This window comes from Hypanus sabinus, chromosome 9 (genome assembly GCF_030144855.1).
Source record: "Hypanus sabinus isolate sHypSab1 chromosome 9, sHypSab1.hap1, whole genome shotgun sequence".
NCBI classification, from domain to species: Eukaryota; Metazoa; Chordata; class Chondrichthyes; order Myliobatiformes; family Dasyatidae; genus Hypanus; species Hypanus sabinus.
Window position 1 is genome coordinate 39,755,967 of NC_082714.1, and position 18,220 is coordinate 39,774,186.

Below are 18,220 nucleotides of genomic sequence, written 5' to 3' on the forward strand. Positions count from 1 at the left end.
TTCAGCAAGACTGAGACTAACTTTCCAAAAGCTTTTAATTATCTCAATTATTACAAAACAGCACAGAAACAGGGCCTTCAGGCCAACTCATCTATGCTAAGGTGATTACATGAGCTCGTCTCACTTGTCTGCATTTGGCTCATATCCGTCTGCAGATTTTCTCTTGTTTGCGATTAGATAGGCTGGGGCTGTTTTTCTAGGGTTACATGCTGAGGAGTGACCTTATATTTGTTTATTTTAGAGATACAGCACAGTAGCAGGCCCTTCTGACCCAAAGAGCTCGTGCTGCCCAATTACACCCATGTGACCAATTAACCTACTGATATTAGTTTATAAAATCATGAAAGGAATAGATTGTCAGTAATTCTCCTAGGGTGGGGAGCTCTAAAATTAGAGCACGGGTTTAAGGTGAGAGGAAAAAGATTTAGAGGGTAAGAGCGGCACGTTTTTCACACAGAGGTTAGTAGATATTTAGAATGAGCTGGTAGAAAAAGTAGAGGTGGTTTTGCAATGTTTGTAAAGACATTTGAACTGGTACAAGGTTTTGAGGGATATGAGCCAAATGCAGACAAGTCCAGCATCAGGAATGAGTTGAGAGGAGCTGGCTCATATTAACAGGCAATGGGAGCCTTGAGATGGAGTGATGGACTGAGAAAGGTAAAAGATGAAGGACAGGTTTTACCAGGCATAGAAGGGTGATAGTGGAGATGGGAGACAATGGTAGGAGGATGATAGATGGAGGCAGACAACAAAAGAAAAAAGGGAAGTAGATTAATGAAGTTTGGGGATAGGATGGAGACAGTGGCCTGAGGGTTTCTCACAGAACTTCTTTCAGAGGGGGGAGAAAATCTTCAATACCTCCATACCTACTGTATCAGAGGCAGATGAGAAACATCTCAGTTGATTGCTCTATTGAAACTTGGTTATCTATGGACACGCCAGATACAGCAGTCAGACCAGAAGGATATACAATTTACAGAATGGATTGAACTTCAGACTTGGGTAAGACTAAAGGTAGAGGCGTGTGTTTTATGGACAGTTCTCGTTGGTGTCCAAATGACAGTTCTGACGAACACATGTTTCCCCCAACTTGGAATACCACAGTCAGGTACACACTGTTCTGTTTACCTCAGGAGTTCTCATCCGTGATTGACCACGGTTTACATACACCAGTGGCCAACTATAATCAAGCAATCGCAATACTGCATGGTGTCGGCTGCAGACAAGAAGCAGCCTACCCTGATGCATTTCAATTTACAATCAGAGACTTCAGTCAGGCTTGTTTGAAGAAAACCTTGCCCAGTTATCACCAGCTTATAACCGTTGCACCAAAGGTTCCAACATTCTAGGCTACTGATACACTAAGATAAGGAATGCCTACCGTTCATTGCCCAGATCACATTTTGGTAAATCAATTCACTTGGCTGTCCTCCTCCTATCAGCATACAGGCAGAGGCTAAACAGCAAAGCTTCAGAAATTAGAACAACTAAGAGGTGGTTGTGGGAGGTAGAAGACAGATTACAGGATTGCTCTGAATTAGTGGATGGGCTGTGTTCAAGCACTTGTCTAGAGTTCTGAATGAATACACCATGGTTGTAACAGACTTCATTAAAACAGCTGTAGGTGAGAGTGTCCCCACTAAATCATTCAGAGTCTTCCCCAATCAGAAACCCTGGATAAAGCACAAGATCTGAAAATTTCTGAGAGCTAAATCAAGTGTGGAGACCAAGAAAGCTACAAGAGGTGCAGATATGATCTCTGGAGAGTCATCTCATGGGCGAAGTAGATTATTTCAGACCAAACTCGTATCAACGAGGGATGCTTAACAGCTATGTCAGAGTTTGATTGCTAACACTTCCTACAAAGTTAAATCAGGCGACTTGGGAGATGACAGGGCTTTGATTCCAATGCCTTCTGTGCTTACTTTGACTATCAGAACATGGAGGAACTATTGTGAACCCCCATATCTGAAGCTGACTTATGGGTGCTTTCAGGAGGATGAATCCAAGGAAAGCATCTGGACCAGACGGAGTACCTGGCCATGTCCTAAAGACCTATGCTGATCAACCAGCTGATGTGTTCTCTGAGATTTTTAACCTCTCGCATTGGCAGTGTGTGCTATACCTCTGCTTCAAGTGGGCTTCAATTATACCAGTGCCCAAAAGAGCATGGTGACCTGCCTCTTTATGACTATCATCCAGTTGCATTTACATCCACAGTGATAGTATTTTGAGAGGCTGGTCATGAAACATATCAGCTCTCCTGATGTATGATTCGGATCTGCTTCAACAGTCCACAGCAGATGCTATCTCATTGACTCTTCACTCAATCCTAGAACATATGGACAGCAAAGATGCACACATTAGGATGTCCTTTATTGACTACAGTTCAGCATTCAATACCATCATCCCCTCAGAACTTTGAAATCTCCAAGACCTTGGCCTCAACGCCTCCTAGTGCAATTGGTTCCTGGATTTCCTCACTTCCAGACCCCAATCAGTTCAGATTTGCAACAATATTTTCATTATCTTCATCAGCACAGGTGCATTACAGGGCTGTATCCTTGGTCCCCTGCTCTATTCTATACCTATGACTATGTGGCTAACCACAGCTCCAATACCATATTCAAGTTTGCTGATGGCAGTACTGCTGTGTGCTGAACAGGAGGGAGATTGAATATTTGGCTGAGTGGTGCCATAACAACAATGCCTCATTCAATATCAGCAAGGCCAAGGGACTGACTTCTGAAGAGGGAAGCCAAAGGTCCGTAAGCCAGTCCCAATCACAGGATCAGAGGTGGAGAGGAGCAACTTTAAATTCCTGGGTGTTACTTTTTCAGGGGATTTGTCCTGTACCCTGCACATAAGTGCAATTGTCAAGCAAGCGCACACGCACGCACGCACACACCTTTCAAACTCTTTCAGTAATTATGTATCGTTTGGGTAATTTAGACTAAATACTCACTGGAGGTGCAAAATTTTCAAGCAATCCTCCTGAGGTCTTGAATTGCATTATGGCAACAAGCCAACAACCTTAATTTTTTAAGCACTTGAGGAAAATTGAATGATTTCAATTGAAAAATTTGCAAGGGTGCATGCATTTCCAGCAGTAACCAACTAGTTGCAAAAACAAGTTCTCTATGCTGACAGGCATCACAAACAGTGCTAATCTTGTCATGTGAGAGGGAAATGCAGGTAATAAAGCAAAAGCAGTCTTGTGCTGTTATAAATACTTTATTTTGAGAATTAAAGCTTAGGTGTTTTACATATGATGCTAAATCACAAAGCAAACTACCAGTTGAAACTTGCACAAAATGTTCAGATGCCTTTCATCATTATCAGGAAATCCACTTCATCTTTGTTTAAAATAGCTAACGGCCATGTATAAATATTATTTTCTAGCTGTGTAGATAAAATAATAATGTAGGAAATAGTGGATATATTTTCCTTCTTCCAGAGGATGTAAACACTGAATAATACAGTGTGTCATAATGCAGTTTCCTTTTAGACCAACAAAGCATCCTGCTTTATTTGAACAGGAAGATCAAACGCCAAAGATCTGAAGGTGCAGTGTGAACTCGGAGAGCCTGGGATTGTGCAAAAAAAACCATAGACTTCTGGAGGAAGTCAGTAGCTCAGGCAGCTCCTGCAAACCCCATTTCCAGAAAAGTTGGGATATTTTCCAAAATGCAATAAAAACAAAAATCTGTGATATGTTAATTCAAGTGAACCTTTATTTAACTGACAAAAGTACAAAGAAAAGATTTTCAATAGTTTTATTGACCAACTTAATTGTATTTTGTAAATATACACAAATTTAGAATTTGATGGCTGCAACACACTCAACAAAAGTTGGGACAGAGGCATGTTTACCATTGTGTTACATCACCTTTCCTTTTAATAACACTTTTTAATCGTTTTGGAACTGAGGATACTAATTGTAGTAGATTTGCAATTGGAAATTTTGTCCATTCTTGCTTGATATAAGACTTTAGCTGCTCAACAGTCCGTGGTCTCCGTTGTCTGATTCTCCTCTTCATGATGTGCCATACATTTTCAATAGGAGATAGATCTGGACTGGCAGCAGGCCAGTCAAGCACACGCACTCTGTGTCTACAAAGCCACGCTGTTGTAGCCCGTGCAGAATGTGGTCTGGCATTGTCCTGCTGAAATAAGCATGGACGTCCCGGGAAGAGACGTCGCCTTGATGGCAACATATGTCTCTCTAAAATCCTAATAAACACCTCAGACTCAATGGTACCTTCACATACATGCAATTCACCCATGCCATGGGCACTGATGCACCCCCATACCATCATAGATGTTGGCTTTTGCACCTTTCGCTGATAACAATCAGGATGGTTGTTTTCATCTTCGGCATGGGGAACTCGACGCCCGTCTTTTCCGAAAACTAGCTGAAATGTGGATTCATCTGACCACAGCACACGGTTCCACAGTCTTTCGGTCCATCTGAGATGAGCTTGGGCCCAGAGAACTCGCCGGCGTTTCTGCATAGAGTTGATGCATGGCTTCTTCCTTGCGTAATACAGTTTCAAGTTGCATTTCTGGATGCAGTGACAGACTGTGTTAAGTGACAATGGTTTTCCGAAGTACTCTCAGGCCCAGGTGGCTATAATTGTCACAGTGGCATGAAGGTTTCTTAGGCAGTGCCGCCTGAGGGCTCGAAGATCACGCGCATTCAACAGTGGTTTCCGACCTTGCCCTTTACGCACTGAGATGTCTCTGAATTCTCTGAATCATTTCACAATATTGTGTACTGTAGATGTTGAAAGACCTAAATTCTCTGCAATCTTGCATTGGGAAATGTTCCTTTTGAACTGACTAACAATTCTCTCACAAATTTTGGCACAAAGGGGTGAGCCACGACCCATCCTCGCTTGCAAAGACTGAGCCTTTGATGGACGCTACTTTTATACCCAGTCATGATACCTCACCTGCTACCAATTAGCCTGCTTAATGTGGAGTCTTCCAAACTGGTGTTACTTGAATATTCTGTGCAATTTTCAATCTTATTTTAACTCTGTCCCAACTTTTGTTGAGTGTGTCACAGCCATCAAATTCTAAATTTGTGTATATTTACAAAATACAATTAAGTTGGTCAGTAAAACTGTTGAAAATCTTTTCTTTGTACTTTTGTCAGTTAGATAAAGGTTCACGTGAATTAACATATCACAGGTTTTTGTTTTCATTGCATTTTGGAAAATATCCCAACTTTTCTGGAAATGGGGTTTGTACCACCAAAAGATGGTAGATTTTTCTGAAATATCAGATTCTGACTGACCCAGTGAGTTCCTGTAGCAGTTTGTTTTTTTTTTGCCCCATATCACAGCAAGTGTACGTTCTCAGGTCTCCACATAGCCTTCACATTGTCCTCCATGGTAATTCGTTAACTTTGACCATCATGGATAGAATGCATAGGTATTTAAATCAGGAATATACATTCTTATGGCTTTGGTGATGTATTTTTAGGTCCTAGAAGTAAATGACGGTTGAAATTTTTGTCTCTGTGAATATGCGTGGGCTGTTGAGTATTTATATTGATCTCAAATGGTTGTCACCAATGCAAAAGACTACTACACAAGCAAGTGACATAAGCTTATTGAAGCAGATCTTAACCAGAGGGTTGAGGCCTGTTTGGTTTTTTGCAGAAGCTTTGGCTGCTATTCCAGCATATATCAATGGAAATTGTTCTTAGTATGAGTTTGGCTCATTGTTAACTGTTCCAGCTGACAGAGGAATATGATACTGCATCAGAATTAAAAGATCATTACATAGTTGTATTATTTGGCACATCCCTCTATGTAAACCATATTTAATTGAATTTCTTTAGTTTAGCTAAAAATATATAATTATAATGAAATCACAATGGTAATTCCCACGTACAAGATGTTCTAGAATCTGAATAAACAAATGTGAAAATGCGCTTTAATTTCAGGAATGAGCAGGCACTCTTAAGCTTCTCCCTTTTACTTTACTGAAGGCAGTAGTTTGACAGCCAATTGGCACTTCAACATTTTTTCAATAATAAAGAAATGGGATGTTACAATAAAATTTAACCATGCCTTCTCCCTGCATTTATTCTGATAATCCTTACTAGATCAAGAATCAGAGCTCCATTGCTCTAATTTTTGTCATCTTGGGTGAATGTGTTCAGAGTTTATGTCTTCATTGTTTCAATGGCTCAATCAGGATAATTTGTACTTTTTTCTCTAGGATACAGTGGTTATGAAAGAATACAGTTACTGAAAAGTAATGTGCCACTGTATTTTAAGTATTACATTGTATCTCATGGAAGAAACGACAGATATTTGTATGGCATCATTCACAATTGTATAATGTCCCCAAACTCTGCAATTATTCCTTTGAAATGTGGTCACAGTGAGTAGAAATGAGATTTGCTGGTCAGCCCCTTATGTCTGCTGCACCATTCTTTGGGATCAGAGATGGACTTCTACCTCAGCACACTATTTTCTTCTGATATCCAAAATCTTAGTCATACCTCCTCAGTCATCTGGGATTAAAAAAAATCAAGAGGTTCACCAATTTCAGTGAAGAATTTTCTTATTTCAGCTCTAAATCGTCTACTTATTTTGGCGCAGTGCACCTTGGTTCCAACTTCCTCAGCCGGGGAAGACATCCTCTCTGTGTACTCTGTCATGCTTTAAAGAATTTTCTGAATCATGAAGTCACCTGTGAAGTTTAGACAAATTAGAAAATAGAGGTGTAGACTTCTTAATCTTTCCTCATGTGACAGATCTGCTATTCCAGGTAAGTGGCAAATAAACAATAAGATCGCACAATAAGATTAGGCCAGGCTGCAGTTTAATACTTCGTGTGAAAGATGGCAGCTCTGACAATGCAGTTAACTCAAGTTTTTTTATGTTGTTACCTCTGGGTGCAATTAATGTGACTATAAATGTGGAATTCCCATCAGAATTACCAGCAGAATTCCTGAAGGAATTCCATCTTGTTCTCTGATGAGCTAATGTTGCCACAAGATGCAAGGATAATTTCCCAACAGAACTGATGCTATCAATCTTTTACAATGCTAAAAATAATAACTGCACCCATCCAGTTTACAGATACTGACTGACTTGCTACACTTTTCTAGCATTTTCTATCATATTACATTTCCAAATGTTTCCTTTTCTAAGTATAACTGGTGCAACATCATATTTTGAGGTCTCTGTACTGTAGCTGTTGCTACAGTAAAAGTTATGTAAAGTTTCTTTGTCTTGAAAATGCTCTAGTGATTGAGGAAAAATGTATTTGGTCAATCTTGATATTGTCAGGAGTTTTTTTTACAGGGATGGTGATAGAGGCTGATACTTTAGTGACATTTAAGAGACTCTAAATTAGATACATGGATGAAAGAAAAATGGAGGGCTATGTGGGAGGAAAGGGTTGGATTGATCTTGGAGTAGCTTAAAGGGTCAGGACAACATTGTGGATGAAAGGACTTGTATTGTTCTGTACTGTTCTATGTTCTGATTTTTAAGCCCTGCCATTCACACTGCTGTTAAGCCTCAAGTGTAAACTTCTTCAGTTCCATGTCTGCAGACTCATTCCTATAGATAATTACTCTTCGATATTTATCCAAAAGGAAAAAAATTCACAAAATACAGTTTGCTGTAATGATATTTTCCTTTTTTTATCTGTGAAGTTCTGCTACCAGATTGTGACTTAATATGCCTTTGAAAGCTCTCTTCATTACTTGCTCCCCATGGAACTGTATAAATCTACATATATTTCAAAGCAGATCTACTGTATGTTGACCCAGAAAGATTTAGATATGTGTATTTTTGAAATTTTATTTTCCTGATGTTGCAGCGAAGAGAAAATGACAGCAGCAGCAATCAGGAAATGTCACAGATGTACGATGGGCCTCATAAAATCGGAAGGATGCAACAGGATGTCTTGTCGTTGTGGGGCCCAGATCTGCTACCTCTGCCGAGCTCCAATAAATGGCTATGACCATTTCTGTCAACACCCACGGTCGCCAGGTGCACCTTGTCGTTTGTGCAAAAGATGCTCTTTGTGGACGGATCCTAAGGTAAGAGATTGAAGATTTCAAGTACCATTGTGAATTTCGATCTAACTGTTTTCTACAGAAGTTGAGTTAGGGACAGGAAACATTGGAAATACTGAGTAATTCTGCCAGAAAGAGAGAAAAATATTTAAGACATTTCATCAGAGCTATGAAAAGGAAATCAAAAGATTCACATTACAGGGAAAGGGAGAATAAAGGAAATGTCTGTGACAAAGATGGATCATTATAGGTTAGAAATAGCCTTATTTATTGTGATGGACCCATTGCTTCAGAGGAGAAAATTCCAATTCAACAACTCACCTTGTACTAAATTCCATGTTTTGTTGGTGGATTGTCTTCATCCTCTTATTATCACTTGCTTCTTGACTCTTGCTGAAATAACCAGAGGTGACAAATGCCCCATTGAGACGATATTCTGACATCCTATCAGAAATTTCTGAAAATAAGTTGAGAAATAGTTAAATATCTTTCTATGAATACTGTTAAATTCATTTGAAACTATTCAAAATGCAAATGAATTAATACATTAAAATCAATTACAGTCAAGTAAGCCCATATCAATCTTTCCACTTGTTTTGTAAGTTAATGCGGATATTAGGGGTACATTGTAACTATACAACTCTTTGAAAACTTCAGTGGATCGCTGAGTGATCACATACCAGGACTTGTGATATGCACCAAATGCTCATATGGACATCCACTACCTGCTTCCATGGCTTCACGTGACCCTGATCAAGGGCTAAGCAAGCACTACACATTGCCCAAGGGTGGTCTGCAGGCTAGTAGAAGGAAGGAGGGCATATCTTGGTAGAGACATATCTCCATCCAACCATCCATTCCTTAACTATCTACCTAAAAGAGGTGAATGAGTACCTTCCTTTCAATAATTGCAGTGGCTTGACACCAGTTGCTCAGAAAACTTAAGAGTTGGACAATAGATGCTAACTTTGCTACTAATGCTCCTAATCTTTGTGCAAAGATTAGGGTTCAAAGAGTGAGCTTGATGGAAATTCTTGAACAAAGAATGGCAGATGAAATGTTTATGTCGTTACAACTAATTCTGATTATGGTTCTCCTGCTGATGTTGGACCGAAATGGGTCCTGAAGTCTGAGAAACTCTAGTTTGAAGTGAATTGGTGGGATGGGTGCAGAGCCTAAGACAGGGGTCAGCAACCTTTATCACTGAAAGAGCCACTTGGACCCGTTTCCCACAGAAAAGAAAACACTGGGAGCCGCAAAACCCGTTTGACATTTAAAATGAAATAACACTGCATACAATGTTTTTTTTGCCTTTATGCTATGTATAAACAAACTGTAATGTGTTGCATTTATGAAATTGATGAACTCCTGCAGAGAAAACGAAATTACATTTCTGCATGCAACAAAAACATTTTGAACTCCGAAAAAAAGACGTTGGGTTGAAGGTTACTTTTAAGTAAAATACTCAATGTCTATTTGAGTTCTTCTTTTATTTATGAAAAACGCTGAACTTAAATTTTCCGCCAGCAGCAAACCAAAAATAACGTCAGCCAGCTGTCAACCTGAAAAATCAAAGGACTATTTCACTGAACAATGAAAAAATATGAATATTCCTAAAATAATAGGCAATTAAAATATGTATCATACTTGGTTAATGGGATTTCTGCTCCTGGACCTCAGCGCACAGCATCTGCACATCAGGGCTGTATGACGTCACCTTCATCTTTACACAGGATCGCAAGCTGTCATCTGTGAGGCGTGCACGATGTTTGTTTTTAATAAAGTTCATGTTGGAGAACACCTGCTCACATACATATGTGGATCCAAAGATCGACAGTACTCCAAGCGCATACTTTTTAATGTTTACATAAATGTCGGGGATAACATTCCATGTTTCGAACACAAGTTTGTCCGGTTTAGGGAGGTTTTCAATACCACTCCATTTGTGATTCTGAGCAAGAACGGCCTTCTGACGGGCAACATCTTCAAGGTCTGCTGTCAAGCGTCTAAACTTGGACACCCATATGTCTTTGTCGGCTATTTCGGCCAGTTCCATCTCAAGATCAGGTTTACTCACACCTGCCAATGCAGTCGTATTCAGTAGAGATGAATCGATGCTTGGGGGAGTGACCGGGAAGGATAATGTGTTTTTTTCCTCTCTGAACTCACAGAAGCGTTTCCCAAACGATGTTTGCATTGCAATGATTGCAGAATGTAAATACTCCGAACTTATCATGTCGTGACCTTGTTTGAACTCTCTCAAATTGGGGAAGTGAGACAAAGTGCCTTTCTGTCAATCTCTGGCAAGCACTGTCAACTTGCGCTCGAATGCCAAAACTCCTCCAACATGTGTAGGGCTGTACGTCCTTTCCCCTGAAGAGCTGTGTTCAGCGTGTTCAGATGTGCTGTCATGTCTACCATGAAGTGTAGCTTTTCCAGCCCTTTGCTGCCCAGGAAAGTTTTCACTTCTTCCAGACACGCGACAAAGCGTTTCAGCACCTCCCCTCTGGACAGCCACCGGACTTTGTTGTGCAGCAGGAGATCAGAATATGCGCTTTCCAGCTCGTCCAGTAACAAACGGAATTGACGGTGATTTGCCATTATTTTATTGACAATCTGAATGACAACATCCATTACTTCTGTGCATTCCGGAGGAAATGTTTGAGCGCACAGTGCCTCTTGGTGCAAGATGCAGTGAAAAATCAGCAGCTTTCTGTCCAGCGACTTCTGCAGTAAAGCCACAATTCCCTTGTGCGTTCCCGTCATATTCGGTGCCCCATCAGTAGCTACTGACACCAGGTGGGTAGTCTTTATTCCTTTGGCTCTTAAACAATTCAAGAGAGCCTCACAGATGTCCTCCCCCCGTGTTTGGTCTTTTAGAGGTATCAACTCAATCAGTTCATCCTGTGGCCCGGCAGAGTTTACATACCGGCAGAACAACGCTATTTGTTCAATATCACCTTTGTCTTGAGACTCGTCACAGGCAATCGAGTAGGCCACAGCTGAATTGATGACTTTAATTTGCTGTCTTGTGATGTCTTCTGCCATTTTTATGGTTCTGTCTTTGACAGTCTTTGCAGAGAGGGGCATATCCCTGATTTTCTGCACAATTTCACTCTTGTTTTTAAAGTCCGTGAATAGATGTTCTGAAATCTTAATGAAAGATTCTTTTATATATTCACCATCTGTAAACTGCTTCCCGTGCCTGACTATTTCCTGAGCGGCAATATAACTAGCGTATGTCGTTGGTTTTCCGGACTTCATCCATTGCTTGAAATGATTTTTGCTCAGATCAACCTTCCGCATCAGTTCCGAAACGGCTTTTTCTCTCTCATCTCCATCCGGATATTTTTGAGCAAAGGCTGCGTGTTTATTCTGGAAAAGTCTTGCGATTTTTGACTATTTGTTGTTTGGTAGTTTCTCATTGCACATTAAGCATACCGGTAAACCAGTCTCGTCAGCAGTGAAAGCAAATGAATCTGTCCACTTATCAGTAAACGTTCTGTTTTCTTCAGTCACTTTTCTTTTTTTAGAATTCTCCATAGTTGGCCTACCTTGGATCGAAAAATTAAAGAAATCGCGCACTGACGGGTGTCAGGTATTGGCAGTGGTGACGTATATTAATAGCGATAAAAACACGTTGTAGCGGTGTGCTCACGCAGTCAGTAAACTGCAGTCGAATAACTTTATTCGAACTAAACAGCCTTGCTTTTAAGCCTCCCTCAACCTGGCCCCCATGGGCGCGGATGCTGCAAAAGACCAATTATTTCCCAAAGCAACAGGGAGCCGCAGCACAGAGGTAAAAGAGCCACATGTGGCTCCGGAGCCGCGGGTTGCCGACCCCCGGCCTAAGATGACCATTGAGAGCATGTAAGAATTTAAATACAAGATTAAGTATTTTTAATTTGAGTTGAACAATTGGGAGCTAAAGCAGATCAGTAAATAAAAGGGTGATAGAGGCAAAATATTCTTGATGAGGTATCCAAGTGACTTAGCAAGAAACAATAGAATTTCACATTTCTAAGGTTTCAAGGGTACATTTAATGTCAGAGAAATGTATAGAAATGCTTTTTCTTCACAACCATCCATGAAAACAGAAGAGTGCCCCCAAAGAATGGATGACAGAACTCCAAAGACCTCCAGCTCTCCTCCTTCCCAATCATAAGCAGCAGCAAGCGACAATTCCCCCTTCCCCCCCACCCGCAAAAAAAGCACCTGCCACCGAGAACTTAAGCGTGAGCAAAGCAACAGCAAAGACACAGACTTGCAGTACACCAGAGACTGTTCGTTCACCCGGTATTCGACATACCACAGTCTCTCTCTCTCTCTCTCTCTCTCTCCCTCTCCCTCTCCCTCTCCCTCTCCCTCTCCCTCTCCCTCTCCCTCTCCCTCTCCCTCTCCCTCTCCCTCTCCCTCTCCCTCTCCCTCTCCCTCTCCCTCTCCCTCTCCCTCTCCCTCTCCCTCTCCCTCTCCCTCTCCCTCTCCCTCTCCCTCTCCCTCTCCCTCTCCCTCTCCCTCTCCCTCTCCCTCTCCCTCTCCCTCTCCCTCTCCCTCTCCCTCTCCCTCTCCCTCTCCCTCTCCCTCTCCCTCTCCCTCTCCCTCTCCCTCTCCCTCTCCCTCTCCCTCTCCCTCTCCCTCTCCCTCTCCCCCCTCCCTCTCCCCCCTCCCTCTCCCCCCTCCCTCTCCCCCCTCCCTCTCCCCCTCCCTCTCCCCCCTCCCTCTCCCCCCTCCCTCTCCCCCCTCCCTCTCCCCCCTCCCTCTCCCCCCTCCCTCTCCCCCCTCTCTCCCCCCTCTCTCCCCCCTCTCTCCCCCCCCTCTCTCCCCCCCTCTCTCCCCCCCTCTCTCCCCCCCCTCTCTCCCCCCCTCTCTCCCCCCCCTCTCTCTCCCCCTCTCTCCCCCCCTCTCTCCCCCCCTCTCTCTCCCCCCTCTCTCTCCCCCCTCTCTCCTCTCTTCCCCCCCCCTCAATAAGGAAGAAAGAGGTGTCTCCATTTCACAACGAGAGGGGAGGCATCATAAACAACTTCCTGTTTTACGATGTTAATAGTCCGCTGCGTTACTCTTTCCGAGCTCTGTGCTCAAAGATCTTGGGTCTCTGGGCACACAGCCTTATATCTTCCATCTCCCATGACACACCAATGTCCTCTGAACACCAAACTCTGATTTACCCTCCCCCCCCCCCCCCCCCCGCCCAAATCTCCAGAGCCACAAAATCTCGAACCTCCGAAGATGGGTGAAACTCTTAGGCCACACCTTTGATGTGCCGAATATCGGCCAGTCGTGAAACCCCGGGAGCGAGTCCCATTCCTGCAAAGAACCGTAGTCAGCATGTAATTCCAGGTGAGGGTCTTCAAGAGAACCCTGAAAGGAAAAATAGAGATATTAAAAATGAAATTCACAATTCAGGGTTGAATGTACAAATTGGAGTTTAAGTTGCAACTTAAATGTGGTGCGCCTACAATAGCATCAAAGCAATTTGAGTTTAAACAGAAATTTGATTGATTCTGGTAAAATTGATCATTTATTTTTGTTGTAATGATCTGCATATAGCGTAAAAGCGGGCCTCCATAATTCAATAGTGAAAAATATATATTACTGGCTTTAAGAAAAGAAACAGATAAAAATCAATCTGATCTGCAGCTTTCAACGACAGGCAAGTAATAAAAACGCATTGTTGACCTGCCTTCAGATTATATTGTTGGCATCCTGGTGCTAGTTATATCTTCTGAGAAGTTGATGCAAGCTTCTGTACAGTGCAGAGGCTTTCCTTTTGTAAACCTCACTGTGGGCTTGCCAACTGTCAAAACTGAGTTAAATACCAGCAGTATTACAGATTGCTGTAGCAGTGCCAGACTCAATACTACTAAGATCAAACAATAAGAAATGTCATCTTTCATTTATTCGGTGTCTCATTGTAGTCTTAGTTTTTAGTAAATAGAGCTAAGTTTGAAGAGATGTAGTGCATAGTCTAAACACTTCAGTGTACAAGCACTACATGGCTCCTCCAAAACTATTTAGTACCTTTTCCCATTCCCTGCATGTTTTATTCAGGATTTATTATTGGCCCATTTTAAGTAGCCATGTACAAGATGATTAATTCATGAGAAGTATTATGGTTCAGTTTATAATGGCTCAATGGTTGTATGTTTGACATATTTTATTGCAAGTGTCTGTTGATGTTATTTGGACTAGGAAAATAGAAATAAAATAAATTACAATGTTCAAGGAAAATTTATTATCAAAGTGTACACATCACCAAAAACTACCCAGCGATTCATTTTCTTGCAGGAATTCACAATAGAACAAAGAAATACAATAGAATCAGTTAAAAACTACAAAGACTGATAATAACCAATGTGCAAAAGAAGACAAACTGTGCAAATACAAAAACAATGAAGATAAATAAATAAGTACCGTAAATTCCGGACTATAAGCCGCTACTTCTTCCCCCACGCTTTGAAAACTGCAACAACACTGCGGCCTATACTACGGTGCGGCTAATGCATGTTTTTTTTTCATGCCGCCAAAAACATTTTGCCTCGTAACAGTAGACTGTTATGAATCCCATAACTGGAGAACTTACCAGCAAAGATAGAGAGGTCCGTTGAAGTCTGATGTCACTATTTTCAAACGTTTTATTTATAAAGGGACACAAAAGTAGGGTTAATACATACATTCAGATAGTGCACATCGTCAACACTCAATCTAAAGCACGGGTATAGTAATACTCATCATTAAGTGAGCTCTTCTGTTGTCTAGGGGTTACTAGATTGTCCCTTGGAAATATAAAAGTCACTCAGAAGGCTCTCGGCCTCAGCCCTTTAAAAATCGCTGGGTTTCATGTGGGGCGACCGAGAGAGAGAGATTGGGGGAGAAGAGAAAGAACTTGCCGAGTCTTGATGAATCTTCCATGAAATCGGGGGAGTGTTGGTTTCCTCTCCCTGATGTTAGTTAAAAGCGGTTTCCTGTGATTCCAGCCACAGATTCCAATCCCGGAATCTAACGCACGTGGCTTCCTTCAGAATGGCTTCCCGCTGCTGCGGGACCACCCTCTCGTGTCTTCTGGGTGCGTCTGAGGGCTGTCCCCCGAGACTCTCCTTTATATTTCCTCACGGGGTCGCAGGAGTCAGTCAGGTTGGGATGATGCAGTCTCTCTCTCAACCAGCCCACCTTGCCCGAGGGCTTTTCATGTGGTCTCCATGAGACAATAGTCGCTGTCGCCTTATTCTGTATCCCGGGTGGAACGTGCAACTTGTATTGTTATGATCCCAGCCCCCTCCTTTGTGAGAATCGCAAGAGCACCCGTCGAAAGGTGGGGAGGGGGGGTCAGTAGACCCAGTCGGAGAGAGAGAGAGAGACGTGCCAAATTGCAGGTCCCAGCAGGGATACAGAATAACAACAGCGACTATTGTCTCTGAATGTTTGTATTAACCCTACTTTTGTGTCCCTTTATCAATAAAAATGTTTGAAAATAGTGACATCAGACTTCAACGGACCTCTCTATCTTTGCTGGTAAGTTCTCCAGTTACGGGATTCGTAACAGCACGTTTCTCTCTCTCTCTGTAAATATCTCATATTACAACGTGGGACACCTGCGGCTTAAAATCCGGTGCGGCTTGTACAAGTACAAAATTGATTTTCTTTCTAAAATTAGAGCGTGCGGCTTTTAATCAGGTGCGCTCTGTAGTCCAGAATCTACGGTAAATGAGTAATACTGAGAATAAGAATTGTAGAGTCCTGAGAAGTAATGTCATATGTTGTGAATTCAGTTCAGAGTTGAGATGAGTGAAGTTACCTATACTGGTTCAGGAGCCGCCCTGTCTCCTGTAAAAATGCTATTCCCTTTTCTTAGTTCCTTCATCTCTGTCACATCTGTTCCCCAGGATGAGGCTTTCCTTTACAGGACATCTCTTCCTCCTCCTTCAAAGAGCAGAGTTTCCCTTTCTCCACTGTTGATGCTACCCTCTCCTGCATCTCCTCCTTTTCGCAGACATTGGCACTTACCCCATCTTCCCACTGCCTTAACAGAGATAGAGTTCCTCTTGTCCTCACCTACTACCCCGTGAGCCTCCATATCCAACACATCATTCTCTACAGCTTCTGCCATCTTCAATGGAATCCTATCACCAAGCACATCTTTACCACTCCCTCACTCTTCACCTTCTGCAGAGGTTGCTCCCTCCATGATTTCCTTGCTCATTTGTTCCTCCCCACTAATCTTCCTCCTGGCACATATCCCTACAAGTGACAGAAAAGCTACACCTGCCCATTTACCTCCTCCCTTACCTCCATTCAGGGGCCCGGTATCCTTGCAGGTGCCACAACATTTCATCTGTGAACCTTTTGGGGTTATCTGTTGTATTCAGTGATACAGCCTCCTATACATTGGTGAGACTGAACATAAATTGGGATACCACTTTGTTGAGCACCTCCACTCCATCCACCAAAACCAGAATTTCCCTGGAGGCCAACCATTTTAATCCCTGTTCCCATTCCCATTCCGACATGTTGGTCTATGGCCGCCACTTTTGCGACAGTGAGGCTACTCTCAAGATGGAGGAGCAACACCTCATTCCATCTAGGTAGCCTCCAACCCTAATAAATAGTGATTTCTCTTTTCAGTAAAATTTTTACCCTCCCCTACCCCTCTTATTCTATTCCCTATGCTGGGCTCTTAGCCTTTCTTGCCTGCCTGTCACCTCCCCCTAGTGCCCCCTCCTTCTTTCCTTCATACCATGGGCCACTCTTATTAGATTCTTTCTTCTCCATCCCTTTACCCTTCTCTCCCTCCTGACTTCACCAATCAAATTCTAGCTTGTGCTGCTTATCCTCTCACCACTCTTTTACTCTGATGTCTTTCCCCTTACTGTCCAGTCCTGAAGAAGGGTCTTGGCCCGAAATTTCAACTGTTTATTCATTTCCATAGATGCCGCCTGATCTGCTGAGTTCCTCCAGCATTTTGTGTGTGCGACGGTTGAAGGGTAATAATTGTTCCTGAACCTGGTAGTGTGGAACCTAAGGCTCCTTTACCGCCTTCCCAATTGCAGCAATAAGAAGAATGGGGTTCCTTGATGTTGTTTTCTTGTGGATTAGCTCAATGGTGGGGTGGGCTTTTCCTGTGATGGGTTGAGCTGTTTCAACCACTTTTTGTTGGCTTTTCCGTTCTTGGACAGTGGTGTTTCCATACCAAGCTTTGATGCAACCAATTGGGATACTCTCTACTCTGCATCTGTAGAAGTTTGTCAGAGTTTTAGGTGACATGCCAAATCTTCACAAACTTCTAAGAAATTAGAGGCGTTGCTGTACCTTATTTGTAATGGTGCTTATATGCTGGTCCCAGGACAGATCCTCTGAAATGATAACACCAATGAATTTAAAGTTGCTGACCCTCTCCACCTCCAATCCCCTAATGAGGGCTGGCTCATAAATCCCTGGTTTATTCCTTCTGAAGTCAATATTCAGCTTCTTAGTCTTGCTTATGTTGATTAAGAAGTTGTTGTAGTACCACTCAGCCAGAATTTCAGTCTTCTCCTAAATGCTGATTCATTACAATATTTGATTTGGCCTATGGCAGTGATGTCATCAGAGCTGTACTTAAACTCACAGTCATAGGTATAAAGCGAGTAGAGCAGGAGCCTAACACAGTCTTGTGGTGCACCTGTGCTGGCTGTGGACGAGATGTTGTTGCTAATCTGAACTGACTCGGGTCTGCAAGTGAGGAAATTGAGGATCTAGTTGCACAAAGAGGTATCAAGGCCTAGGTCTTGGAACTTATTGAATAGTTTTGAGGGGATGATAGTTAATTGCTGAGCTGTAGTCAGTAAAGAGCATCCTGATGTATGCATCTTCGCTGTCCAGATGTTCGAGAGTTGAGTTTAAAGCCAGTGAAGTGGTATTTGTTGTTGACCTGTTATGACAGTAGGTAAATTGAGCCCAAATTAATAATGTTCTTCATAGCTGGCTTTTCAAAACTTCAGTTAAAATAGAGGCAAAAAAGAAACTTTATATTAGTTCCCAGTGGCTCACCAGGAATATGAGATGTTGCTCTTTGGGAGGACAAACCAAGATAAATCTTACACAGTGAATGGGAGGGCAAAGGGACCTGGGAATACAGGTCCGTAATTCCTTGAAAGTGGCATCATAGGTAGATAGGATCATAAAGAGAATTTATGG

At 42.3% G+C, this 18,220-nt stretch overlaps 1 protein-coding gene across 8 annotated transcripts in view; it reads left to right on the top strand.

The window, feature by feature from the left end:
• The window catches only part of rnf216 (ring finger protein 216), a 214,653-nt gene that overhangs the window by 169,548 nt on the left and 26,885 nt on the right, over positions 1 to 18,220 (top strand). For all 8 annotated transcript variants that reach the window (XR_009513929.1, XR_009513930.1, XR_009513931.1 and 5 more), the window contains one exon: positions 7,852 to 8,074. Coding sequence is in view for 3 of the 8 variants with exons in the window: in XM_059979517.1 (XP_059835500.1) it covers positions 7,852 to 8,074 (223 nt within the window). In the remaining 5 variants the exon portion in view is untranslated. The remainder of the gene's footprint in view (positions 1 to 7,851; positions 8,075 to 18,220) is intronic.